Source organism: Engraulis encrasicolus, chromosome 11 (genome assembly GCF_034702125.1).
Source record: "Engraulis encrasicolus isolate BLACKSEA-1 chromosome 11, IST_EnEncr_1.0, whole genome shotgun sequence".
Classification (NCBI taxonomy): Eukaryota; Metazoa; Chordata; class Actinopteri; order Clupeiformes; family Engraulidae; genus Engraulis; species Engraulis encrasicolus.
This window is the reverse complement of record NC_085867.1, coordinates 37,345,122-37,370,404: the sequence shown is the minus strand read 5'-3', so window position 1 is coordinate 37,370,404 and position 25,283 is coordinate 37,345,122. Positions and strand designations below refer to the sequence as shown.

At 43.8% G+C, this 25,283-nt stretch overlaps 1 protein-coding gene across 1 annotated transcript in view; it reads right to left on the bottom strand.

The window, feature by feature from the left end:
* Positions 1-25,283, bottom strand: part of slc27a6 (solute carrier family 27 member 6) — a 41,942-nt gene that overhangs the window by 9,696 nt on the left and 6,963 nt on the right. Inside the window, exons 4-9 of the mRNA XM_063210541.1 lie at positions 22,932-23,056; positions 19,363-19,557; positions 6,562-6,652; positions 4,485-4,683; positions 3,224-3,321; positions 2,043-2,173 (exon numbers count right to left, since the gene is read on the bottom strand). Coding sequence (XP_063066611.1) covers positions 2,043-2,173; positions 3,224-3,321; positions 4,485-4,683; positions 6,562-6,652; positions 19,363-19,557; positions 22,932-23,056 — 839 coding nt within the window. The remainder of the gene's footprint in view (positions 1-2,042; positions 2,174-3,223; positions 3,322-4,484; positions 4,684-6,561; positions 6,653-19,362; positions 19,558-22,931; positions 23,057-25,283) is intronic.

Genomic DNA, 25,283 nt, shown 5'->3' with positions numbered 1-25,283 from the left:
ACATGCACACATACAGTACAGTACAAAACTTGGAAAAGGCCAGACGGGCCGAAACGTTGTTTTGTAAATAAATTGCAGCACGATGGACAAGAGTGTGCGGTATCTTCTTCTACAAAACTGAATTCCTACAGTGTCATGTGATAAATAATCCTTTTACCCAACAACGCTATCCTGTACTTCCCTTTTCTGATCATCATCTCTCCATTGTATCAAACATGAAGTCAGTGTCACAAGATCCCATCACACCAGTCGGCTTCCTCAAGGACCATAATTTACTTTGGAGATCTTTTTTTTTGGTCACATTGTCTTTTTTTCCAGGCACACTACCAGGCTGCTGTATTTGGCCACGGCTACACTTAACAAATTCAATTGAAGCAATAGCAATCATAGATGGCAGCAGGCCCCCTAGACAATGCCAGATGCACGTGATGCATGTCGAGTGTCTATATGTGGAGCATGTACATGTATGCGTGTATCCTTGAGGTGCGTGCATGTGTGAGTATATCTGTTTGTGCACTGTGTGTGTGTGTGTGTGTGTGTGTGTGTGTGTGTGTGTGTGTGTGTGTGTGTGTGTGTGTGTGTGTGTGTGTGTGTGTGTGTGTGTGTGTGTGTGTGTGTGTGTGTGTGTGTATGCGGCGCATTTGTGCATGCATAGAGTGCCTATATGTGGAGCTTGTACTGTACTGTATGTGTCATCCTTGAGGTCCGTGCATGCGTGGAGCAGCATGTAGCATCTAAACATGGAGGGCATGTTATGTGCATATCTGTTTAGTGCACTGTGTGTGTGTGTGTGTGTGTGTCTGTGAGTGTGTGTGCCTTAAGCCCGCGGTACGCTTGCTGCGAGCCGCAAATTACGCGTGTCACCGCGAGCAACCGACTGCACATGGACCAACATGTAAAATACTGGCGGTGTCATCCAGGGGGAGAGAGAGAACAGCATTGTGATCCGGGAACACAGAAGACAACACAAAACATAAAAGACTCCCTAGCAAGGAGACGATACTGCTACTACTTCTACATTTGCACGCTCCTTTGTCAAAGTGCAACGTGGAAGCATGATCGTAAATTGAATGTTTATAATTTCGGACAAGCTCGAGACACTCTTAAAAAGTTGCCGGCGTCGTCGTTTCCTCCAGAAGCACTCGCATGGAACTGTGCCATCTTTCTTACGATCCCCCCCAGTGATTTTGAAGATATTGCACATTTGACATTAACTATGCAAGTTAACGCGCTCATGCACGAATCGTGCGCACAAGCGTATACTACAGCAAGCATGCCGAGGGCCAAAGAGTGTACGTATTTATGACTCCCGACAGACAGACAGACAGACAGACAGGTAGGCAGGCAGGCAGACAAACAAACAAGCAGACAAACAGACAGACAAACCAACACTACCGAAAACATAACCTCCTTGGCAGGCAGACAGACAAACATAGCAACCGGACAAGGTCATTGCAATACCTGGCCCAACCCCCAGGGGGGCCAAGTTAAAATATCTAACTAGAGTATACTACTGTAGTGCTTTCCACACAGAGCATGGTTAGACGTCTGCGCCGCTGTGAATTGAGGGTGTGCATAGACGGCCAAAGGGCCACATACCTGTTCTATTGTGCAGACTGCTAGACTGTGTTAGCCTAAGGCCAGCTCATACGTCCTGCCACACTGCATAGCATCTACTTCTTCAAGTAGGTCTCGCCAAGCAACCTATTAGACCTTTTCACACTCACGTGAAACAAGTTTCATTTTCGAAAGCAGCGCAGGATAAACCGCTACCAGTTTGAGGCTTTCATGCAGGAAAAGGGGCGTCTATGTTCATGGTAGTATATCTATGTCACTCAGGACAAGGCGGAGGACATTCAAAGGCAAACTAAAGCTGTCTGTTACAAAAGGAAAGTTACATTTTTCCAACAATTCAATGACTTCCCTCCGAACCTTGTACTTTGAAATTTGAATCATGAGAAGAGGGCTCATTCCTGGCCAGTCCCTTGTATGAGAAATTAGACAGCAATGAAAATCGAGCGTGCAATCAGAGGGCCTCATACCTGTATTCTTATAAAGAGCGGGCGAGCGTAGGGTGGCAGGTCCCTCACGGCGTGGTCAAACATCTTCTTCCCATCGAACGAGAAGTCAGGTCTTAAGATGATGGCCGCCATGCCAGCCCGGCCCTCGTTTCCTGTGGAGAATCGTAGAGACAATTGATGAGAAGGAAGTGGTTCATACGGAGAATCAATATGTCTATCAATAATCAATAAGGGTCCAGGCCAGTGTTTTTTCCATTTGGGGTCACCTGGAATTCAAATGGGGTTGCCTGAAATGTCTGAAAGTGTGTGAAAAAAAGAATACTGATAAACATTTCTAATTAATATAAGAATATTCCCTTTGAAACACCATTTGCAACCTTAGACTGCCACAAGTATCTATAGAGACCTTATATATGTCAGTAATGTTTTTATTTTGGTCGTGAAAAAATGTGTATGGGGTCCTCAGAAATTTGGGAGGTCAAAATGGGGTCCCATGCCGAAAATCTTGAGAACCACTGTTCTAAGCTACCGATGAGCCAATCCTGCCCCTTTAGGAGACGAGCGGGGGTTCCGAATGAAATAGATTCAATGGGAAAAATGTTTTGAATCACGGCCATTTAGACGGCTAGAATTGATACCTCTTTATTGCACTGGTGACGTGCAAAACACTTTACTTTATCTTGTTAGTATATTGAAAATCTTTGATTACAACAACACAATATTCCTATTGAACTCAAACCACACACCTTGTCATTTTATGTGGAACTGAAAAGAACAGACAGACAGACAGACAGACAGACAGACAGACAGACAGACACACACTCTATCTCTCTCTTGCTCTAACACACACACACACACACACACACAGACACACACACACACACACATTCATGCACACACTCACACGCATGCATGCACACACGCACCCACACAGACACACACAGACACACACAGACTCACACAGACTCACACAGACTCACACACACACTCTCTCTACCCTTTGCGCTACTGCACCAACAGAGATGTATGTATAAAGGCAACAAAAGTTTACCAGTACCTAAAAGGTAAATATTACTGCACGGATCAATAGGTCTTTTCATGCCACCAAACTATGTGCACAGACAACCTGTTGTTTGAACGGACATTGACTTTTGTGGGAAAATATTTGACTGTGTAGCCAGGTGGAACGCACGGTACAGTACCTGGAACCTCCACCCCGTACACATTGGCCTCCTGGATGAAGTCCACCTGGCCCAGGGTCTCCGTTACCTCTGTAGTGGCCACATTTTCACCTTTCCACCTGGAAAAGCAAACACCAGCCTAATATAAATACCATGCTATCATACTACTAAGTTTTATCTCAAGTAAATACTCACACAACTAGAAATGCATTTGACCATATTACACCCTATTTTATTTTCAGTCTTCCTGCCTTCTTTTTGTGGAGATAGAAAGCTGGAATATCGAAATTCACCCTGTCCGCAATTCAATTTGCGGTCACTAGGGTCGTCTAGATTTCTAGGCTAGCGTGAAGAATCTTTTAAAAAATCCTGGTTCCGGTTTGTGATCCGGATCACCACCACAATTTAATCACTTGTTCCTTGGGTCATTTCTAAGAACTCTCATCCAAAGTCTCATCCAGATCCATTCACAAGTTTTTGAGTTATCCTGCTGACAGACAGACAGACAGACAGAAAGACAGACAGACAAACCAACGCGACTGAAAACATAACCTCCTTGGTGGAAGTAATAAATACCCAAATCATATGAGCAATGTAAAAATAAGCCTAAGTGGAATGAGTTTGTAGTATAATTGTAAGTCTCTGTGAATAACTGTATTGTATGGGATAACAGTACATGTATCCAATGTAATGCAATCAATTGTAAATCAATTGGTGATGTAAATGTTATGTACGCATCCCATCTGGCCCCGGACTCAAACGACTAGGGCAGTGACTGTTACACCAGAGACAGGGTTCAATTCTAGCACGAGGTTATTACCCGATCCTCCCCTGTCTCTCTCTCCCATTATTTTCCTGTCTCCTCTCAAACCTGTCCAGTTCAATGAAGGCAAGGAAAAAATATCCCACCCAATATAATGCAATGCACCTCATTACCTGAAGGTGTCCCCAACTCGGTCATGTAAATATCCCAATCCAATGTAGTGTAATGCATTCTGACTATGACTGAGACTGACTGATACACCAGGTTCTATTCCGGACCAAGGTCCCACCAATGGAATTCTTTTTGGAAGTATTTTTTCTCTGCTTTTTCTGCCTTTATTATGATAGGTTAGTGACAGTTGCGACAGCAAATTAGCAGGGAGAGAGAGATGGGTAGTGTTCGGTAAATGACCTTGGGCCGGAATCGAACCCTGGTCGACTCGCCGGTGTAGCAGACGAGTGCCCAGCCGATTGAGCCAAAGCTGGGCCCCACCAATAGAATTCAATGGACCCCATTTACCTGAAGGTGTCCCCAACTCGGTCCTTGAAGGCGATGAATCCCTCGTCGTCCTCGGCCATCAGGTCCCCGGTGTTGAAGTAGGCGTCCCCCGTCGCGAACACGTTCCTCAGGATCTTCTTCTCTGTCAGCTGCTTGCTGCCCGCGTAGCCAAAGAACGGACTCTGGGAGTTTATCTTGGAAAGGAGGAGCCCTGTTTCACCTGGGGGAGAACAGTGGAACAGTGGTGTATGCATGAGTACACAAACAATGTGAAAAGAGGGAGGTGTGCGCACTGCAATTGTGCTCCAAAAAAACCTTTATTTAACTATACTGCCTGTGCAGTCGCCTTCGACTGCTTAAGGTATATCCCCGAAACGCGACGCTTCCAGTCCCCCATCATTCCTACCACTCCCGTCCACCATTTTGTAAACGTATATGATACATACAGACGTGACATGACGTGCATAGGCTTAAAACCAAACGACTATTGTGAAAATGAAGCAAAAAATGGGGCAAATGGTAATACTCTTTTAATGGTTCAGTGAATATACCACATTAGGTACAGTGTAATAACCAGTGTAACAATATTTAATACAATGTAATACCAGTGTAACACCGCCATTTTTTAAACTTACATCATGTGTTTGTGCGTAAGTGGTATTACATGGTATTGCATATTGTTACACTGGTATTACACTATATTACATGGTATTGCATACTGTTACACTTGTTATTACACTGTACCTGATATTGAATATTGTTACACTGGTATTACACTAGTATTACATGGTAAATATTGTTACATTGGTTATTACACTGTACTTAATATGGTAGATTCACTGAAATGGTGAACCATTAAAATAAGGTGTTACAATCAATCCTCCCAGTCAGAAGTTATGGGCAAAATGAAAATTCCGCCATTTTGAAAGTGTTGTCTTCCAAACTCGAATCAGTTCATGAACCTACCCTAGAGCATTCACACACAAAACCTGGGACAAATCCATCCACCCGGTCAGTAATTCTGGGCCAAACAATAATTCGGCCATCTTGAAGTCAGCCATCTTGAAAGTGTTGACCTCCAAACTCGAATCAGTTCATGAACCTACCCTAGAGCATTTACACACCAAATCTGGGACAAATGCATCCACCCGGTCAGAAGTTATAGACCAAACAAAAATTCGGCCATCTTGAATTCAGCCATCTTGAAAGTGTTGACCTCCCTACTCGAAGCAGTTCATGAACCTACCCTAGAGCATTCACACACCAAATCTGGGACAAATCCATCCACCCGGTCAGAAGTTATGGACCAAACAAAAATTCGACCATCTTGAATTCAGCCATCTTGAAAGTGTTGACCTCCAAACTCGAATCAGTTCATGAACCTGCCCTAGAGCATACACCCAAAAAATCTGGGACAAATCCAAACATCCGTTCAAAAGTTATCGCGTTAACACGAAAGACCTTACGCGGCGGCGGACGCGGCGGCGGACGCGGCGGCGGCGCACGCAAAACCATTACATCCCCGACGCTCCGCGTTTCGGGGATATAATTAAGACACGCAATGCTTTGATCACCCTGGATGTTCATGGAATGCCTGTAATCAAATTGTTGCTGTGTTACAAATTGTTCTATTGTACTATGCATACCACTACCACTTTCCTTTTTGTCTGACACTATTGTCTGCCACCTGCAAAAAGTGACTTTGGATGTCTGCACCCACTACTGAAAACATCCTCAAACAATGTACCAACCTGAAGGACAAGCAGTACTGTACCAAAAAATACTTCACTTTCTGTGCTACAGCTTGTTTCAGAGTTACCACTATGAGAGTTGTTTCTTTGTAAGTGTCATGATGCTTGATTCAATGACCTAATATAACCTCATGACCTAGGGTACATGAATAAACTTCCATATGAACAACTCTACACAATGAAGAAGAGAGAATCACTGCATTCAGCACTATTCGTCTTTTTAAGGAGCCTGCGTCAACAATAAAAAAGTTGAAGTTGAACCTGCAATTCACCAGCACCACTATGAAAACACAGTTGGCTATGCAAGGGAATTTTGGACCTTTTGAACTGTGCGAGTTTCTCCTTACCACTGTTGACAGCTTCACAGAATCCCTGATTGTTCTTCACGGGTTCATCTCTCACCATGTCGTACTTCACCAGGACGTACTTGAAGATGATCTGTAACAGATAACAGGACAGCAAAAAGACAGTCAGTTTTGCAACAACAACAACAACAACAGCAACAACAACAACAACCACCATAGATGGAAGCCTGCCCACATTGCCAATGCTAGATGTACATGATGTTGTGTGTTTGGACACCCAAAACACGGTGGGCAGTGACAGACGGACAGATATTTACATTTGCATCTGCAGACCATTGCAATACCGGGCCTAACCAAATCTGGGGTGTGTTTCTCAAAACTGTAGTTGTTAGCCAGGTAGTAACTTAGGTAGTGGTCAATGGGTAATTGCATTGCAAACAACAAAGTAGCTAACATAATTAGCAACTATGGTTTTGAGAAATGCACCCCTGGAGAGCCAGATAAAAAAAATGGTAACACTTTATTTTAGGGATACATCTATAAGCACTAATACATACAGTGTTAATGCCTGCATAAGTAACTTGTAAGGCGTGTACTAAGCAAACGCTAAGGCCTACTACTGTAGGTCCTTACTAAGGTTAAATTGGTAATATTTCCCTTATTGTGCATGAACAAGATATTTGCGAATACATGCCTAACAAATATATGATTTTGCTTTGTACATGCCTTACAAGTTACTTATACAGGCACATTGTATGTATTAGTGCTAATAGATATATCCCTAAAATAAAGTGTTACCGAAAAAATAAGAAAAAGAATAATGCATTTCATCCATTAGATTTTGACCTATTACTACATGTATATTTCATTTTTGTTACATTTTCTAATTCAAAGGGCTGAATGTTTTGTCAGTTCAACCCCCTCAACCCGATAAACTGTTTTTGCATTGAGCAAGGTTGGGAAATTGTCTGGGGCCTTGTCCAATCAGAGGCCTCGTCGTCACATTACGGTATTCCTGTTTTCCATCATCGATAATTATGTAATAATTTGAGGAGGGGGGCTCAAAATTGTTCTTTGACCAGGGCCTCCGATTTCCTAAAACTGCCACTGCTCAACCCGCACAGCACCTCTTCACTCTCATTGGTGTAGCACAAACTATAGAGCTTGAAAGTCCCGCCCCTTAGTTCCGCATTTCACGGGACCTAAGCTGACCATCTAACAACATGGTAGCGAGTAAATATCTTCTGATCTCAGTCATTATATGCGCTGGGCTACAAATATGCTGTTTAAGAAGCTAGATAAAGATTATTAATGCAGAAGTATCAATGTTTTGTTCCGAGGCCATCTGCATGAAAAATGTGAAGAATCACAGCTTTAAGTTTGGGGGTTCGTACGAAAAATTAAACAAAAATATCAGAAACAACATATATGGAGCTTGTGGCACAACTCGAAGGGGATCGAAATATCATTTTAATACCGCCATTGGATTACATGCTACGATTTTCGGCTAAAAACACTGTTGGAGGTTCCATGAAATCGGGGGAAGTGACGTCATTTTCAAGCTCCATGCTCTGGGCTTGAGGTACGGTAGTTACCATTCCATTCCCTCATTAACACCTCTGTGGACCCAGGGCCAGTATCACGGGTTCAGGCCTCAGACCTCACTCCTTCCCTCCTGCCACACCAAGGCTGTCACCCGGGGTCATGGGCCTCTTTCACGGGATGGCAGACACCACACTGAACTTTACAGTGTATGAAGGTATAATATGCATCTAGTGGCATAGATACAGTATACATATTTGACGGCACTGTTTCCTGACTGAAACTGGTAGTGGCATACTCCTGTTTTGCTTCAAAAGCAGTTGCTGCAGTATAAAAACAGATTATGTTGACCTGCTGTAAATCAGCTAGCAAAAGAGCCTAGAGTCTTAGGCATTGTCTTAACTAGACAATGCCTCTAGGGGTATCTTTTAGCAAGTTAACCACTTTCTGTTACTTCATCACTTGCCCTTGGAGTACCGCCCCCACTGCACACTCAATCCACCCCCAACAAGATTACGTCAAAACTTCAAAGCTAAACTACTAAGAAGAACAAAATCTACCAAATGAATGACCTTTACTATTAGCTTGGCAGTTGCGTCAAGCTCTGGCAAGCATCAAGCGTCAAGCCTGGTCCGGCAATGATCCCATACAAAAGGAAGCAGGATCAATGAGTGCCTAGCGCCTACCACACAGAAAATCAGTTTTGTCAGTGGTCCCTGATTTCTCAGGCAAAGGAAACCCCAAGAAAAGGCAGGTTGACCAAACAACTGACTTGAAAGTGAAATTCTATGCAGACCCACATGAAGTATTGAATGAGTGTGGGAACATTTCTGTCAAATCTGCAGAGGGTCGATATGTCACCTTTCTGGTCAACATAGGTGTGCACAGATAGGGACATGGTGGTGCTAAAGCACCTGCCCCTTTGCCCTACTGGACAAAAAAGGCTCTTTTTGAAAGTTCCTTTTTTCCCCCCCACAATGTACTGTGTTCCATGTTGACATGTTCCTTGATGATCAAAAACATGTGACAATTCTCCGCTATAACACTATATAGCCTCTATATCCTAGTAAGGCAGCTGGAAGTTCCACATGCCCCCTGCCCCCACCTCGAGCAACTGCCCCCCAAAATGTCTGTACACGCCACTGCTGGTCAGTCACGGAAGTCCACTTAAAATCACGTAGCGATAAACATAAGATATCCACGGTAATACATTTTGACAGATTTCAATCTCAGCACAGACACATCTCAAGACACAAGGCAAGCACTTTGGTTGGCAAGCATGGCTGAGAAGGGTGGGGCCAATCGCCTATGGTATGCTCGGCATGCGTGGTGTTTTGTTTATTTCTCTTGAGCGTCCTCACTGTGCTCGTGAACGCTTGACGCAGGAGTGAAAAATCCCACTGAGAATATGAGCACTAGTGCTAGCACGTGGTCACATTCACTTCCCGGGAGTTGTAAATCAGATTTAGCGCTGTTTGGAGGCAGATGACACAAGAAACAGGGCAGGCCTCCCAGTCCCAACCCTTTAGCCTCAAGTGCTGTTTTCATCCTGCTGCCTGTAGAAGAGGCCTACACTTTGAATGACTAGGATTTCTAGGTAACACCACACACAATCTCTCTCTCTCTCTCTCTCTCTCTCTCTCTCTCTCTCTCTCTCTCTCTCTCCTGTCTCTCTCTCTCTCTCTCTCTCTCCTCTCTCTCTCTCTCTCTCTCTCTCTCTCTCTCTCTCTCTCTCTCTCTCTCTCTCTCTCTCTCTCTCTCTCTCTCTCTCTCTCTCTCTGCATGAGTGTTTACATGTAAATGCACTCCATCACACACACTCCTGTACTTACACGACCCCTGGGTGTACTAGTAAAGCCCGCAAGTCTAGAAAATAAATCAGATTTTCTACCCCGGCAGATTTCCAGGAATACCTCTCACAAAAAGAAAGAGAGGGGCTTGTGTGCATGTACAGTAATTTTAAGCGTGTAGATGTTTTTCCCCTTCAGAGTTTGCCACTGTTATGGTAGTAGGTCAGGACCCAGAGAGCGTTGACCATAGTAAGTAGCAAGGAGAGTAAGGAGAGGTACGTATTATACAAATGCCCTTCTTACATTTTGACAAGTTAGAATTTTACAGTCGGCAGTGGTGTAGTCTACTTTTTAATGGTGGGTATACTGTATATTTGTGCTATTCAAAACAATGGATCTATCAATTTTAAGTGGGTATACTGAAATCCCTGAAATTTAGAAGTGGGTATACTGCGTATACCTGCGTTCTACGTAGACTACACCACTGACATTCGGAGCCACTGGTTTTGTACCATGTTTTGTAGATAGAGAGTACATACGCTCAATGGTCTTGTACCATGTTTTCTTGCACTGAGATTGCTCCTCGCAAGGTCCAGCTAGAAACACCATGGAAGTGTCATGGAAGTCACATGGTATGCACATGGAATGGGACAAAAAACAAGTGGCTCCAACTGTATGTAGTGTATGGACAAGGTCCGCATATGATTTGTAGGCTTAAGGTTATTGGTCATGGCAACTGGGCTGGGTTTTCCCTCATTTACAATCCACCTGTGCGACCTTCTACCCCTAGTGAGGATCGGTTTCCTAACACACTTCCTCAAATACTACTATCAGTAGTAGTCAAGAGTGTGGGGAGGCATTCACCATTGCTAGCCTCTACTTAATAGTAGATACTGTGGTAACCTTCATAAAAAGTTCAAGCTTAAGGCCCGGGACATGCTTGCTGCAGGATACACATGTATGCCTTATAATGTGCAGCATTCCACCAGTGGAAGACAGTAATAGTAGTTCAAAAGACTTGACTACAACAGCACCACAGTACTAGAGCATTACACAGAGTCTACACAGAGGAAATGTATCTCTTAGCGCATCAATAGAAAAAATGCATTACAACTTGTACAAGACAAAATTGGAGGTGGTTTAGGAAGGTAGTGACATATTCAAGTCAAGTAGGTTTTATTGTCAATTTCTTTACATGCACTGGTCATACAAGAATTTGAAATTACATTTCTTGCTTTCCCATACAGACATAGACTAATCTAGGTAAGGACATAGACAGTATAGACATAGACAGTACTTATACATGGACTTAAGACAGTATGGACATAGACAGTGCGCATACAGACATTTAAAGTGCAAGACTGGACAACAGAAGACTTGTAGAGGACATACATTAAAGAGGTATTGTTGTGCTTTTGTGCTTTTCCTAAAAAAGTCCTTTATAGCGTTCTGACATGGTAATAGTAGCATTTGAAGAAAAATAAATATTAAAAAGGTCTGTCAAGTACACCAGCAGCAGTGTGTGTGTGTGTGTGTGTGTGTGTGTGTGTGTGTGTGTGTGTGTGTGTGTGTGTGTGTGTGTGTGTGTGTGTGTGTGTGTGTGTGTGTTTAGTGCAGGTAGAAGGTGCGGTGTGCGTCTGTGTGTGTGTTCGTGTGTCTGTGTGTGTGTGTGTCTGTGTGTGTGTGTGTGTGTGTGTGTGTGTGTGTGTGTGTGTGTGTGTGTGTGTGTGTGTGTGTGTGTGTGTGTGTGTGTGTGTGTGTGTGTGTGTGTGTGTGTGTGTTTGAGTTTAGTGCAGAAAGTGCAGTGTGCTTGTGTGTGTGTGTGTGTGTGTGTGTGTGTGCGTGAGTGTGTGTGTGTGTGTGTGTGTGTGTGTGTGTGTGTGTGTGTGTGTGTGTGTGTGTGTGTGTGTGTGTGTGCATGTTTTGAGTTAGTGCAGGTTGAAAGTTCAGTCACAAGTATAGTAGTGCAGGTGGAATGTTCAGTCGCAGATATGGTGGTGGGGGGTGGGGGGGGGGTTGTCAGTGGCCTTGCTGGCTAGAGGCTGACAGTGGAGGGAGAGTGGGTTGAGTGTTCAGCATCTTGATCGCTTGGTGCATTGTGCTGCTCGCCAGCCTGGTGGTACGGGAACGGAGGCGCCTGTACCTCTTTCCAGAGGGCAGGAGGCTGAACAGTTTGTGTGCAGGGTGGCTTGTGTCTTTGATGATCATCAGTGCTTTCCGGGTGAGGCGTGTGGTGTAAATGTCCTGCAGGGAGGGGAGTGGTACTCCAATGATCTTCTTCGCTGTGTTCACAACACGCTGGAGTGTCTTCCTGTTTTTCTCCGTGCAGCTTCCTCCCCACACTGTGATGCAGTTGGACACGACGCTCTCTATGGTTCCTCTGTAGAATGTTGTCATGATGGAGGGTGTAGCACTTGCCTTCTTTAGTTTGCGCAGGAAGTAGAGACGCTGATGGGCCTTCTTCGCCAGTGATGTAGTGTTGGTGGTCCAAGAGAGGTCGTCGCTGATGTGCACTCCAAGGAACTTGGTGCTGCTCACTCTCTCCACAGCATCGCCGTCGATGGTCAGTGGTGGCAGTTGTTTTTGGACCCTTTGGAAGTTGACAACAATCTCCTTGGTCCTGTTGACATTCAGCAGGAGGTTGTTGTCTTTGCACCATCTGGCCAGCAGGTCTACTTCTTCTCTGTAGTGAGTCTCATCGCCCTTGGTGATGAGGCCCACCAGTGTTGTATCATCCGCAAACTTCACTAGATGGTTAGTGCTGTGGGTCGTTGTGCAGTCGTGTGTCAGCAGCGTGAACAGCAGGGGGCTGAGAACACAACCTTGCGGAGCCCCCATGCTCAGGGTCAGGGTGCTTGAGGTGTTGTTCCCTACCCGTACTGCTTGTGGTCTTTGCATCAGGAAGTCCAGCAGCCAGTTGCAGAGGGAGGTGCTGAAACCTAGTTTCCAGAATTGTTGTGTGGTCTGATGATCCAATGTGGGGGATGGGCTTTGCCTTGTATGCTCTCTTCTGATTTGTGTAAACGAGGTCCAGGGTGTTTTGTTCTCTTGTTGGGAAGTTGACATGTTGATGAAATTTTGGAAGTACTGTTTTGAGATTTCCGTGGTTGAAATCTCCCAGGACCACTGTGAAGGCATCTGGGTGTGCATCTTGTTGTTCACTGATGCCCCGATGCAGCTCGTTCAGTGCCTCACTTTTGACGCTATTGTTGTTGCTGGGTGCGAGGTAGACGGCGACTAATAGGATAGCGGATATTTCTCTGGGTAGATAGAAGGGTCGGCACTTGATGATCATGAACTCCACTCGTGGAGAGCAGTGCCTCTGTACTACCGTAGCATTATTGCACCAAGCATCATGTGTGTAGACACATATTCCTCCCCCTCGTTTTTTCTCTGCAAGGGCTCTGTCCGCTCGGTGGCACGTTAGTTGTTCCAGTTGTAAAGCCGAATCGGGTATGCCGTCGTTCAGCCATGATTCGGTGAACACCGTAACGCAGCAGTTCCTCACGGTTTTGTTCGCTGATCTTAGTAGCCGTATGTCATCCATCTTATTGTCCAGAGATCTGACGTTTGCCAAGAGAATTGATGGTATTGCTGGACGAGTTGGGTTGGCTGCAAGCCGTGTCTCGACGCCACCTCGTTTGCCCCTTTTCCTAATTCTAGAGCAGCGCTTTCGGTGTCGGCATAGCGAGGCAGACGGGTCCGATGTAGTCCTATGCCGCCGCAGAATTCCTAGTTCTTCCAGAGTCTTCATTGGTACATCCAATACATTGCTTAAGTTGTCCATTCTTATCTGCAACAGCTGTTGCCGACTGTACGTGCGTTCCGACATATTTTCCGACGATAGACATTTCGAAAGACACATTTTAACACAAATAAACACTGAAAGTTGGGAGAGCAAGGGGCTGCTGCAACCTACGTGCGCCGCCGCCGGAAGTTGCATATTGTATATACTATAGAGTACTATATGTGAAGCATTTAGAGAAGGTACAGTTCTATATGTGAAGCACTTAGAGAAGGTACAGTTCTATATGTGAAGCACTTAGAGAAGGTACAGTTCTATATGTGAAGCACTTAGAGAAGGTACAGTATGACGGAATCAGAATATTTCTCCAATCTCATGCACGTCATTTCAATGTCCATACATTGCAATTGAACTCTCTCATCTCGGTTTGTAGTAAGAGGCAATAAAGGTGCATTTGCCAGTAGGCCTCTATAGGGGATACTTTGAATCATTAGTGTTGATTGCTATTGGATAAGACTACAACTGTATGTAATATCATTAATGTAATATCATGTAATATCACTGCCTCTGAATTTCAATGGCTGAACTGAATCTGAAGTCTTACACATTAATTAGTAGTAAAACCCAGTTACTGTACTATCAAGTAGGGTAGTGTTCCGTTACCAGGGTCGGATTATCAATAAGGGCCAGTGGCACAGTACCCAGGGCCACAAACCATTAGTACCAGGGGCACCACAACAGGGCTTAACACTGGCACCTGCCAACCGGCCAAATGCTGGTAAAACTTGGCTGTGGCTGGTAACAATTTCAGTGTCACTAGCCAATTTGGCAGGTAGCTTATTCTATGGTATGACATATCAGAACAGCGTATATTCTGAACTTTGCCCCTTGTGTATCAATTGTTTGTATTTAAGGTCAAGAAAAAGATCAGTTATTCAGTTCCTATTTGTTTGTTTCATGTAGAAACCCATGCACTCATCTTCTTGCATCTTCTTGAGGTTAGATTTGTAAATTCATGGCTTTGCAAATTTGTGGCTAGTGGAATAGCTGGATGACTAGTGACACGAGAAAACCACTAGCCACAGTGGCCAGCAAGGAAAAAAGTTAATGTCAAGCCCTGCACCACAAGACACAAACTCAACACATATTGCTCATAGAGGGGGAACTTGCGAGGTGTAGTGCCCGGGGGCACCACAATGTCTTAACACGGTCCTGACGTTACACAACTCCTTTTCAGTGTAACGTGCTAAGATGGTGAACAGCACTATGACTATCTCTCTCAGATGGTGAACAGCACAATGACCATCTCTCTCAGTGCACTGTGGATGACTCATGACCTAGCAACCAGACAGAGACAATTATCTAAGTGATTAAACCACGCTGTGCTAGTGTTTTGTCACAGTCTAACTGATTCCCGATAAGCTATCCCAATCCTGTCAACCTTCAACTAAAACCATTACAATCATCACATGAATTGTGCCAAAGTGTATATTAATAGTTATTTTGTTTGAAATTAGTTACTAATACCGCACTAGTAATTCACAATGGTACAGTAGCCAGACTAACTGCAGAAGACTTTTTCCACCAAAAATTGCCAGAATTGTAATATATATATAATACTAATAATATATAATACTCACTAATATATTGTAGTATATAATATTAAGAGTTATAAGTTACCTACAGTATTTGAGACAGGATAGACAGGAGAACCAATGCTAATCAGCACAAACAAACATAGATCACAAGTGTAAAAAACATCTCCTTTAAATTTTGGCTTCAAGGATTTTGACCCAGGACATTACAATATGCAGATTAGCCTGCTTGAACACGTGAACACGTTTTTGTAACGTTACCGCTAGGTCAGATGCTGTGGCAGACATAAGACGGTGTTGTAAGAGCATTGTGGAGGGATTACCCATCCCTATGATCTAAAAATAACATATGGTATGGTGGTAGTGTGATGTCGAGGGTAATCTAAGGCAATGCTCTTACAACAGCGTCTTATGACAATTGGCGGCACTGAGAATGAATAAGCCTGGTCATCGCGTCTTATGTGACTTCGATTTGACCACAAATGTACAGACAAGCCTAGAAGCTGCGGGGTCTGCCCATTGGTCAGACAGCCCATTAGTTTGACAGCCCATAAGCCAGAAAATAAGCCATAGAGAAGCATAACGCTCAGGCTACTGGGCTAACAGGCTTTAATGCCGGTTAGGGTTAGAAATTGGTTTGGTTTTGGCATAGTTTTCACTTTTCGGTTAACTCAAAAGTGAATAATTACAAAATGATAGTGGTGTCAACAATGATCGATTCGGCAATCCGAATCGATCCGGGGCATGGACGATCCAGATCCAGATCCGGCAAGTTCCAGAATCGATCCGGCAATTTTTTTAAGTTTCAATTACTTCCATGGATATTTCGGGAGCAAATGAATGTTAAATTAAATAAAAACACTTCAAAACATTGCAAGACTGATACAGACTGATACAGAAAACAGCCAATAAATTGTTGCTCAGTATCTGACTACTTATATTTCCTCATCATGGCTGAACATTTGCTTTGCGTTCAGTAGAAATGTAATGCATTGCAATGCATTGTAGAACTGAATCGAATCGGATCGGATCGGATTGGATCTAATAGAATCGAATCGAATCGGATCTACTACCTCCCGAATCGTGATCGAATCGGATCGTGAGGGCAGTGCCGATCCACACCACTACAAAATGATGCCGCAAAAATAATTGTATACTGACAGAACATGCCATTAATGACGGTTAGGGTTAGGAATTGTTTTGGTTTGGGCATAGTCGGACTAATGGGCTGTCGTTGCCAATGGAATGTAACCGAAGCTGCTTGGACATCAGGTTATGTAGGTATAGATTGTAGATGCTCTAAAATGTGTTTATCTAATGTGTCTGCTGCAGTTTCTGTCACATCACTCTGCCCTGCGGTGTCTTGTGACAATTGTCACTGAGAATGAATGAGCCTGGTCACCATGTATTTTGTGTGTCAGCTTTGGTCACAATATATGGACAAGCCTAGAAAACTTTACTGCTTGGCTATGCAGGAGGTCCATTAGATGGTATAGAAAGAATGCTCTAGAATTTTTATATCTCACTATCTCACTATGTCTCTGTCACTTTGTCCAATAGTGTTGTTTCTCAACGGGTCTCTACAGCCCACCAGGGTCCATTATGTAGCCCTCGAGGGGACGTTGAGACCCCGAGTGCTTCGTGCATTTTCGTTACACTTCCTGAGCTCGCATCTGCGTGAGAAACAGGTTAGGCGTTGGCATGCTTATGATGAAGTTAAGGGGGCATTGGCAGGCTTATGATGAGGTCAAGGGGGCGTTTGTTCAAAATAGGTTGAGAACCACTGTCCTACAGCATTACATGGCAATTGAGGTTAAGAATGAACAGGCTTGATCATGTATTATGTGACTGTGCTATGGTCACAACGTATGGACAAGGCTAGAAAATGGAAATTAGGTTATGTAGGGGCTAGATGCTCTAGAGTGTTCTAGAATGTGTCCGTCCCACTACTGCCTCTGTCACTCTGTCCTACTTGCAGATGTACCGTATGACACAACAGCCTTCCTAGTCAGCAGGACCAGGTGCTTCTCAGTAGGAGACAGGGCTTCACTCTTTATGTTTGTACAAATAAAAAAGACAGCTGGACTCCATCCTACTTATGCAACAGTCCCAGCTGCACCATCAGTCTGCTGCTCCACCATAAGTCTGTCCACCACAACACTACCAGCTCATCTACTAATTTCAGTTAGCTATTTTTTTATTATTATTTATTTATTTTTTTTCCACAAAATTATGGCAGCATAGAGTAAGTCACAGCTGAGCACAGGCCTACAGGCTGCAGCACAGCCACTTGGAGATCAAAGTGAAGGCTAAAGTGGATTCATCAGAATAGTTAAAGCAAAAGCTGTTTAGTCATTTGAAGCAGGTGACACAGTATGACACAGATACAAAAATTACAAGCCATAGAGGGATAAATTGCAGTGATGCCCACAACAAATCACACTTCATGTAATATTTAATGCTTGTATCGACTTAAAAATAAAAGAGTTATTACATTTTTTTCTAAAAGCTTACAAGCCCTGATGAATGGCTGACTTCATCAGTCGAGTCAGCAAAATAATATCTCGAGGAGTGAGATCATACGAGGACAGGCAGCTACAAAGACATCATTCTTCTTTTCAGCTGGTTCCTACTGTTAGTGGGATACTTAATACTTCTCAGTACACAAACAGCCACACAGTAGCACTGTAGAGTGGTGCTCTTGGCCTAAATATGCGTACAACGCACGTGTAATATTACTATGTGTGCCCTGTGAATGAACTCTGAAATATATTCTGAAAGAACTCTTTAGTTAACATGGTGTAGATCTGAAAAAAAGAGACCCATACGAACGGATTACATGAGAGGATGTGTTGATATGAGGGCTTACTATTATTATTATTATTATTATTATTAATAACAATAGTAATAATCTTAATATTCATTATAATAATAATAACAATAATAATAACATAGTCTACACATATTGACCCAAATGATGCATAACACAGCTACATGGACTAGTAACCAAGTAAGCTAATTATTGCTAATAGGATTAGCAAGACTGGGCTAAAGTCAACAGCTAACAAAGTTACGACAGGTCATTACCATTCCCCGTTAGCCTTTAATCTTGGCTCGTCATGTTGCAAGGGCAGCCGTGGCCTGACTGTTAAGGAGTTGGGCTGTAGATCACAGTCGTATCCCACCCTTCCACTGCTTGCTGTACTGCAGGGCTGAGGTGCTCTTGATTAAGGCGCCTAACCTTATACAGGTACTGCAGCTGCAGGGACTGTAACCAGTACCATGTAAAGTTGCTGTAAGTCGCTTTAAATAAAAGCATCAGCTAAGTGTAATGTAATACAAGGCATGACAAATGCCTGAATTGGTGAACTGCTATGCCAAACGCCAATAGAGTTCGAGCTAAAAACTTGACCAGCTACATTTCTCTGTTATATGACATAGTTAGATAGATCGTTGACATCCCGCAGCAGTTCAGTTAGCATGTCAAAGATTGATTGATTGTTTACATTTATTGCCATTTCAGCAGCTATGGCTATATCATGGCCAATACAGATAGAAAAAACATCATATCACATTTACAAAACTAACAACCATATAAATAAAGAGATTAAATATGTTTTTTTTAACATCAACACATTCTAAAAAGTTCACTGCCTTTAAAGGTGGGACCTTGTTAAAAATATCAAAAACAGTATCTTTCTTTAAAAAAACTGCTGCATTTTAATTTTCAGTACAGAGCAAGTTAAAGCATGTCAAAGTGTCCTCACTTTCTATACGATTCATTGTAATAAAGTGTTTCTACTGTGAAGTTCGCTCTACTCTACTTATACTGTGCGCCTTTCACCAATGTAATGCTGTAATAGTCAGTCGAAATACTTTCCTATCAGTGCTGTGCTAGCGCAATGAGTGCTGTGTGGGAGTTCCTATTAATCATGTTAATGGGACATCATAATCACAACCACACCTGTCCTTTAAGCAGAGATGTGCAAAAGTTTTCTTGGGCAAAAACACTAAAACAAATGTATCTGCCGAGCCGGGACTTGAACCCCTTCTGGGGTAGTAAACTGGGGCTCTGACCGCTACACCAAAGAGCCAGGCTCGTTGGCGTGACAGTCAGAACACACCCACTACAGTACCTTAGTGATGGTCACTCCATCACAGTAACACTGACCTTGTAGAAGAAGTTGGAGCGTCCGACGGAGCCGATCTTGCCGACGTGGTTCATGAAGCAGAGGTTCCCCTCCGTGGAGCCGTACAGCTCGCACATGCGGATCTTGCCGAAGCGCCGGTGGAACTCGCGCCACACATCCTGACGCAGGCCGTTACCGACGCCCATGTACACTTTATGCTCCTTGTCATGCTCTCCCTGTGTACACACACACACACACACACCAACAAAATAATATGCATGTGAACACACAGAGTATCACAAATTAACTGTCATATATAAAATACTTTGACTTCATTTTAACCTCTACTACAGTATACCCTAATTAGGGAGTTGATCTTGTGATCGAAAGCTTGCAGGTTTGTAACGAATGTGACTGAATGAGTGAATTACCAATATAGGCCTTGCAACTCTCAACCATGGCTAAAATGCTATTGCAATGCTATTGCTATTGCATGGTACAATATCTTCACCCAACCCAACCTTGATACAGTGACAGAGTCTCCCTTCATCTAACACAGCCAAAGGTCAGCATGAAGAAGGACAAACCTTTCATGAATAATATCCAACAGAGACTTGAAATCATTTTAAGACCGGCCTCAGTCTAACAGCCCTAATCTAATCACTCTTGTATGGTAGTGTGATATTTTCCAAGGAGAAACAGATTAACATCCCATAAAATATAGCAGGAATGCGAGGTAGCATTCATGCTCATAGTCATAGTCAATAGTCAACAGGGCTGGACTGGGGGAGTAATAGGGCCTGGGCACTTTTGGCTTAAAGGGGCCCCTCATATTTAGTGGCGCAGAACTGACTCATCGGTGGGCCCCGCACCCTCGTGGGCCCCTATTTTCAGAAATATAAAAACAAAAAAAAACACAAAAAAAAAACATTTTTTTAAAATTACTATCACTATGCCAGATGGCCAGTCCAACCCTGATAATCAGGTTTTGTCATTTCCACTTTTGCTTTCTCAATGATATGAGTGTGTGTAAAGGGTGTGATGGCCTCACCACAGTAAACCAGTTATAAAGATATCTCATTATACAGGTTCAGCTACTGGTTTACTCCTTCTGCCCCTTCTTACAACAGCACATTGTGTCACGCATGCCATGTGTGTGTATGTGTGTGTATGTGTCTGCAATCTGCATAAGTGTGTGTGTGTGTGTGTGTCCACACGTATGTGTGTGTATGTGTGTGTGTGTGTGTGTGTGTGTGTGTGTGTGTGTACGTGCATATGTGTGTGAGTGTATCCGCATGTGTGTTTGTCTACGTGTGTGCATGTGTGTGTTTGTCTGCATGTGTGCAAATGTGTGTTTCTCTGCATATGTGCATAAATGTGTGTGTGCAACACGTGTGTCTTAGCGAACAAAGGAAACCAGTCAGTCCTGCAGGCAGTGTGCGGACTCCACTGGGCACTGGAACGCCCTCTTTACTGGTTGGGCCGCATTCTCCAACACTCTCATCAACACCTCCATGTGGATTCAGAAAACGCTTGAAGGAAGTTGCTGTCGTAATAACCTGTACTTGTACTACAACAAGGCCACAAACTACACATACGTGCACGTGTATTTATGTATACTTACATGTATGTGTAACGCTGCAGGGCAACGCTACATTTCGCGCGCAAGTGTGTGTGTGTATGTGTATGTGCATGTGCGTGCCTGCATGCGTGTACGTGCATAACGTGCATAATATAGTCATGGCATCCCTTTGGAAGCAGCCACTGACAGCCAGCCTGTTACTAGTGAACTGTGGGAGGCTCAGTCTGAGTTTGTGAGTCTGTGTGTGGGAGGGGGGGTGGAGTAGAGAGCGAAGGGGAGAGAGAGAGAATGAGAGAGAGAGGGAGAAAGAGAAAGAGAGAGAGAGAGAGAGAGAGAGAGAGAGAGAGAGAGAGAGAGAGAGAGAGAGAGAGAGAGAGAGAGAGAGAGAGAGAGAGAGAGAGAGAGAGAGAGAGAGAGAGAGAGAGAGAGAGAGAGAGAGAGTGTGTATGTGTGTGTGTGTGTGTGTGTGTGTGTGTGTGTGTGTGTGTGTGTGTGTGTGTGTGTGTGTGTGTTATGGCCTGATGAGAGGGACAAAGGGAGCTTTGAGGCCACTGCACTTGTTCAGTTCCCTGCCTGGTCTCCCCATGCCCAGAGAACAGCCCATATTTCCTGGAAAGACTGGTGAGAACAGGCCACACACAAACACACACACGTACATATACACAAGCATGTGCGTGCACACACATACACACACACACACACACACACACACACACATACACGCGCGCGCTTACACACACATAGTCACACGTCATAACGCAAACAAATTCTGGCAAACACAGACACGCACACACGCACGCACACACAGACAAACTGGCCCCCCCTTCTCTGTCACTGAACCAAGCAAAATGCTACCCTACGTGTCCAAACCCAAACATCCTCCACAGTGCAGAGGGCAACCCTGACCCATGGTACGTCCCGCTGCCACAGACCTCTTGCGTAATCACCAGAATGTTCTGTGAGGGCTCTGGAGTGGAACGAACGCATCCCCTTCAGAACGGCAGCGCCACAAGACTAGCAGCGACAACAGGGCAACCACAAAGACGCCTCTGTACCGCAAGTTGGTCAGGGCCAGCGCCAATGTGTATCAATGTGGTCGGCTGGTTGCTACACTCGGAAAAGCCTCAATAAGATTGCATTTATGTGAGCCAACCAACGCTGTTAGACTATTATGGATGCCACCAGACTGATGTTTGTGCATCTGCTGAGAAGTCTCAGGCCTCAACTGACCTCTATGTGGGGAAAAGTATCTTAATCTCTGAAAAAGTAGTTCTTGGTGTAAGTAATTTTGGTGGTGGTTGTGACCATCGACTGTGAAAAAGCTTTCATGGATGTTGGTTGGAGTGGTGATTGAATGTAAATTGTGTGAAAGCAAGACGAAATAGAACACAGGGCAAGGTTTTTGAAAGTGCAGACTTGGTATTTAGAAACAAGTGAAAATGATGGTTTATCCATTATGGTTGCATGCCACTAGACTGCAGATCATGAGGAAAGAGCCCTAAAGCGAGTTATCAAATCTGCTCAACGGGTAATCAAATCTGAATTACCCAACATCCAGGATCTTTACAATCAACAGCAACAGGAAGGCCAAACGAATAACATTGGATCCACACCACCCTCGCTACACACACTTCATCCTACTACCATCTGACCGCAGATACAGGCGTATGCGCATCCACAGCAGCCGACTTGGGGACAGCTTCTTTCTTCAAACCATCTCCACCAAACTCCAAACTCCAGAGTAAGACTTTTTACGCAAAAGTGCAAGAAGTGCATGAAGTGCAATGCACAATGCTACAATAATTAATTACAGAAACATTATTTCACACAGTATAAAAATGACAAAGTAGTGTCCCTGACCTTGGGCCGCTTGCAGAAGTATCCTGTGTCATTGCACAGCAGGCAACTGCAGGCCCCAAAGCCAAATGGAAAAGTGCAGAAAGTACAGTTCAACAGTTCAGACTGCAGTTAATAGTACAGAAAAAACAATTGTTGCTTTATTTGAGTGACAAAGTGTGTTGTCCTGACCTTGGGTTGGTTGCATAGGTATCGGCAGAGCTCCCCGATGTACTGGAAGATGGTCACGTTGTGCTTCCTGCAGTCGCTCCAGAACTGGGAGGCCGAGAACTTCTTCTTCAGTACGCACGTGGCACCTGGTGAAAGACACAAATGTTACTCTACTGACCAAATCTGCTGACCGCTTTGGCCAGGCACAGGACAAAGTCATCTGAAAAGCCCCCCAATCCATACTGCAGTGGTTCCCAACCTTTTTACTGTCCTGAACATTCCCAAAATCTTTTTTTTTGTCACACCACGAGTACCTCATCACTCGAGCTAATGTCACTTCCTCTGTCCTAATGTGACTATGCTCCATACATTTATTATAGAGCATATTTTCTGCCAAGTATCCCCTGCAGTGTTCTCGTGTACCCCTTTTGGTATGCATATCCCTGCTTGGGAAATTCTGCCCTACTGGCATTTCGGCCTGCACTCATGATGAACTATGAACTTCCAGTAGAGTTCACAGTAATCAATGTGGGTAATAATGTATTGGAATGTGTAAACAAGACATTCTTTATTGATTGTAAGGGGACAAAACGGGCTTATGCTCATGACCTGAAGCACGTCTATGTCCACTTCTGAGACTGCATGACAATGTTTTAAATATGGTCAGCAATACTTGGACCAACACTTCTTGTACATAAGGTCCTGTGTGTTTGACAGTTCACAAAATGATATGACAAAGGTCCAACAAAGATATGGCTGCAACTCCTTTTGTACTACAAAAATTTAAATCCTTAAATCCTTGATGCTGGTGTGTGTTGGCTGCTGAAGAGAACACTGTTCAAATGCTTGTTTTGTGAATCACTACACTAACCTTCTTATATCATACAAGTTATCACAAAGCTGGAACATCTTATTCCAAATGATGCAACTATGTTTCTGACAACGTTGTTGGGGCAGCTATGGCGTAATGGTTAGAGAGGTTGTCTTAAGTTCAGCGGGTTGCAGGTTTGAATCCCACCTTTATCTCTATGCATGGCTGACGTACCCTTGAGCAAGGCACCTAGCACAACATTGCTCCAGGGGCTGTAACCGATACCCTGTAAATTACTTAAAGTCGCTTTGGATAAAAGTGTCAGCTTAATGAACTGTAAGGTAATGTAATGTAGCAAAGTCTAAACTATATGGGGTAGAGACGCACACGTACACACACACACACACACGTCGCGCGCGCACACACACACACACACACACACACACACACACACGCACACGCACACGCACACGCACACGCACACGCACACGCACACGCACACGCACACGCTCCCATCCCGGTGCACAAAGGCAAAAGTGTTCTGATTCTGTAACTGCAACGCCTCAGCAACTCATAAACCGTATGTATACATTATTACATCACCGTTCACTCTCGTCAACCAATCAAATGCAAGCTTTCCTATGAAAGACATACTTCTTCCTTGTCCAGGCTGGACCCCGCTGCAGAAAGCTGGGCACAAACCCCCCTCAGTGTGCAACTGTGGAAGGCCCACAGATGGGGAACATGCTCGCCCAGACTCGAACTAGGACATAGAGGACCTTGAGTCATGCCACACTCTTTGTATCAACTCGCTATTCACTCCCTCCAACCTTCATTTTCATCCCTAACTCTTTCAGCTTTCTGAATTCTCTGATTTTCTTTCCTTTTTCTGATTTTTCTGTCATTCCTTTGCCCTGGCAAACTGGCATACCATGTTTGTATAACTGTCTTATACAATTAAGTTATTGTTATTATTATTATTATTATTAGTAGTAGTAGTAGTAGTAGTTGTAATATTAGTAGTGTAAAATCTTATCATTTAGGGGGTTGGGTTCTTACTGGAATAACTCATAGACATATGAGCTCAAACTGAAAAGGCAAACCACAGCTTCTTTTTCTATACCAGAATTCACCCAATTCATTTATCTCCCCAAGCATCTTGGGATACATACAAAGAATCTTGGGGATTGCAGTGAATGAAACATATAACAACTATATTTCCCAATTTTAGTACTTTGTAGTAGTATTGTAAAATAATGTGACTGTGACTGTCTTTAATAAGAATCCATGACTAAGTGAGACAATCCATATGGTCGTCACATGGGTTGTCTCAGCACAGCAGTTGGAAGTCCCTGCACTGCACTGTATTGCTACATCTGTCTACAGTATTGATCTTGTGAGGCGATCTGAGGCGATCTGAGGTCTAGGTTGGTTTTCAACTGGCCTAGTTTGTAGGTTCACTGTTGACTCTCTGCTCTAGATCAACACTTCCCATGTACAGAATTCTTGCAACGTTTAACATCTGGTTAATCATTATACGAATGGGGGCAAAAATACTCTTT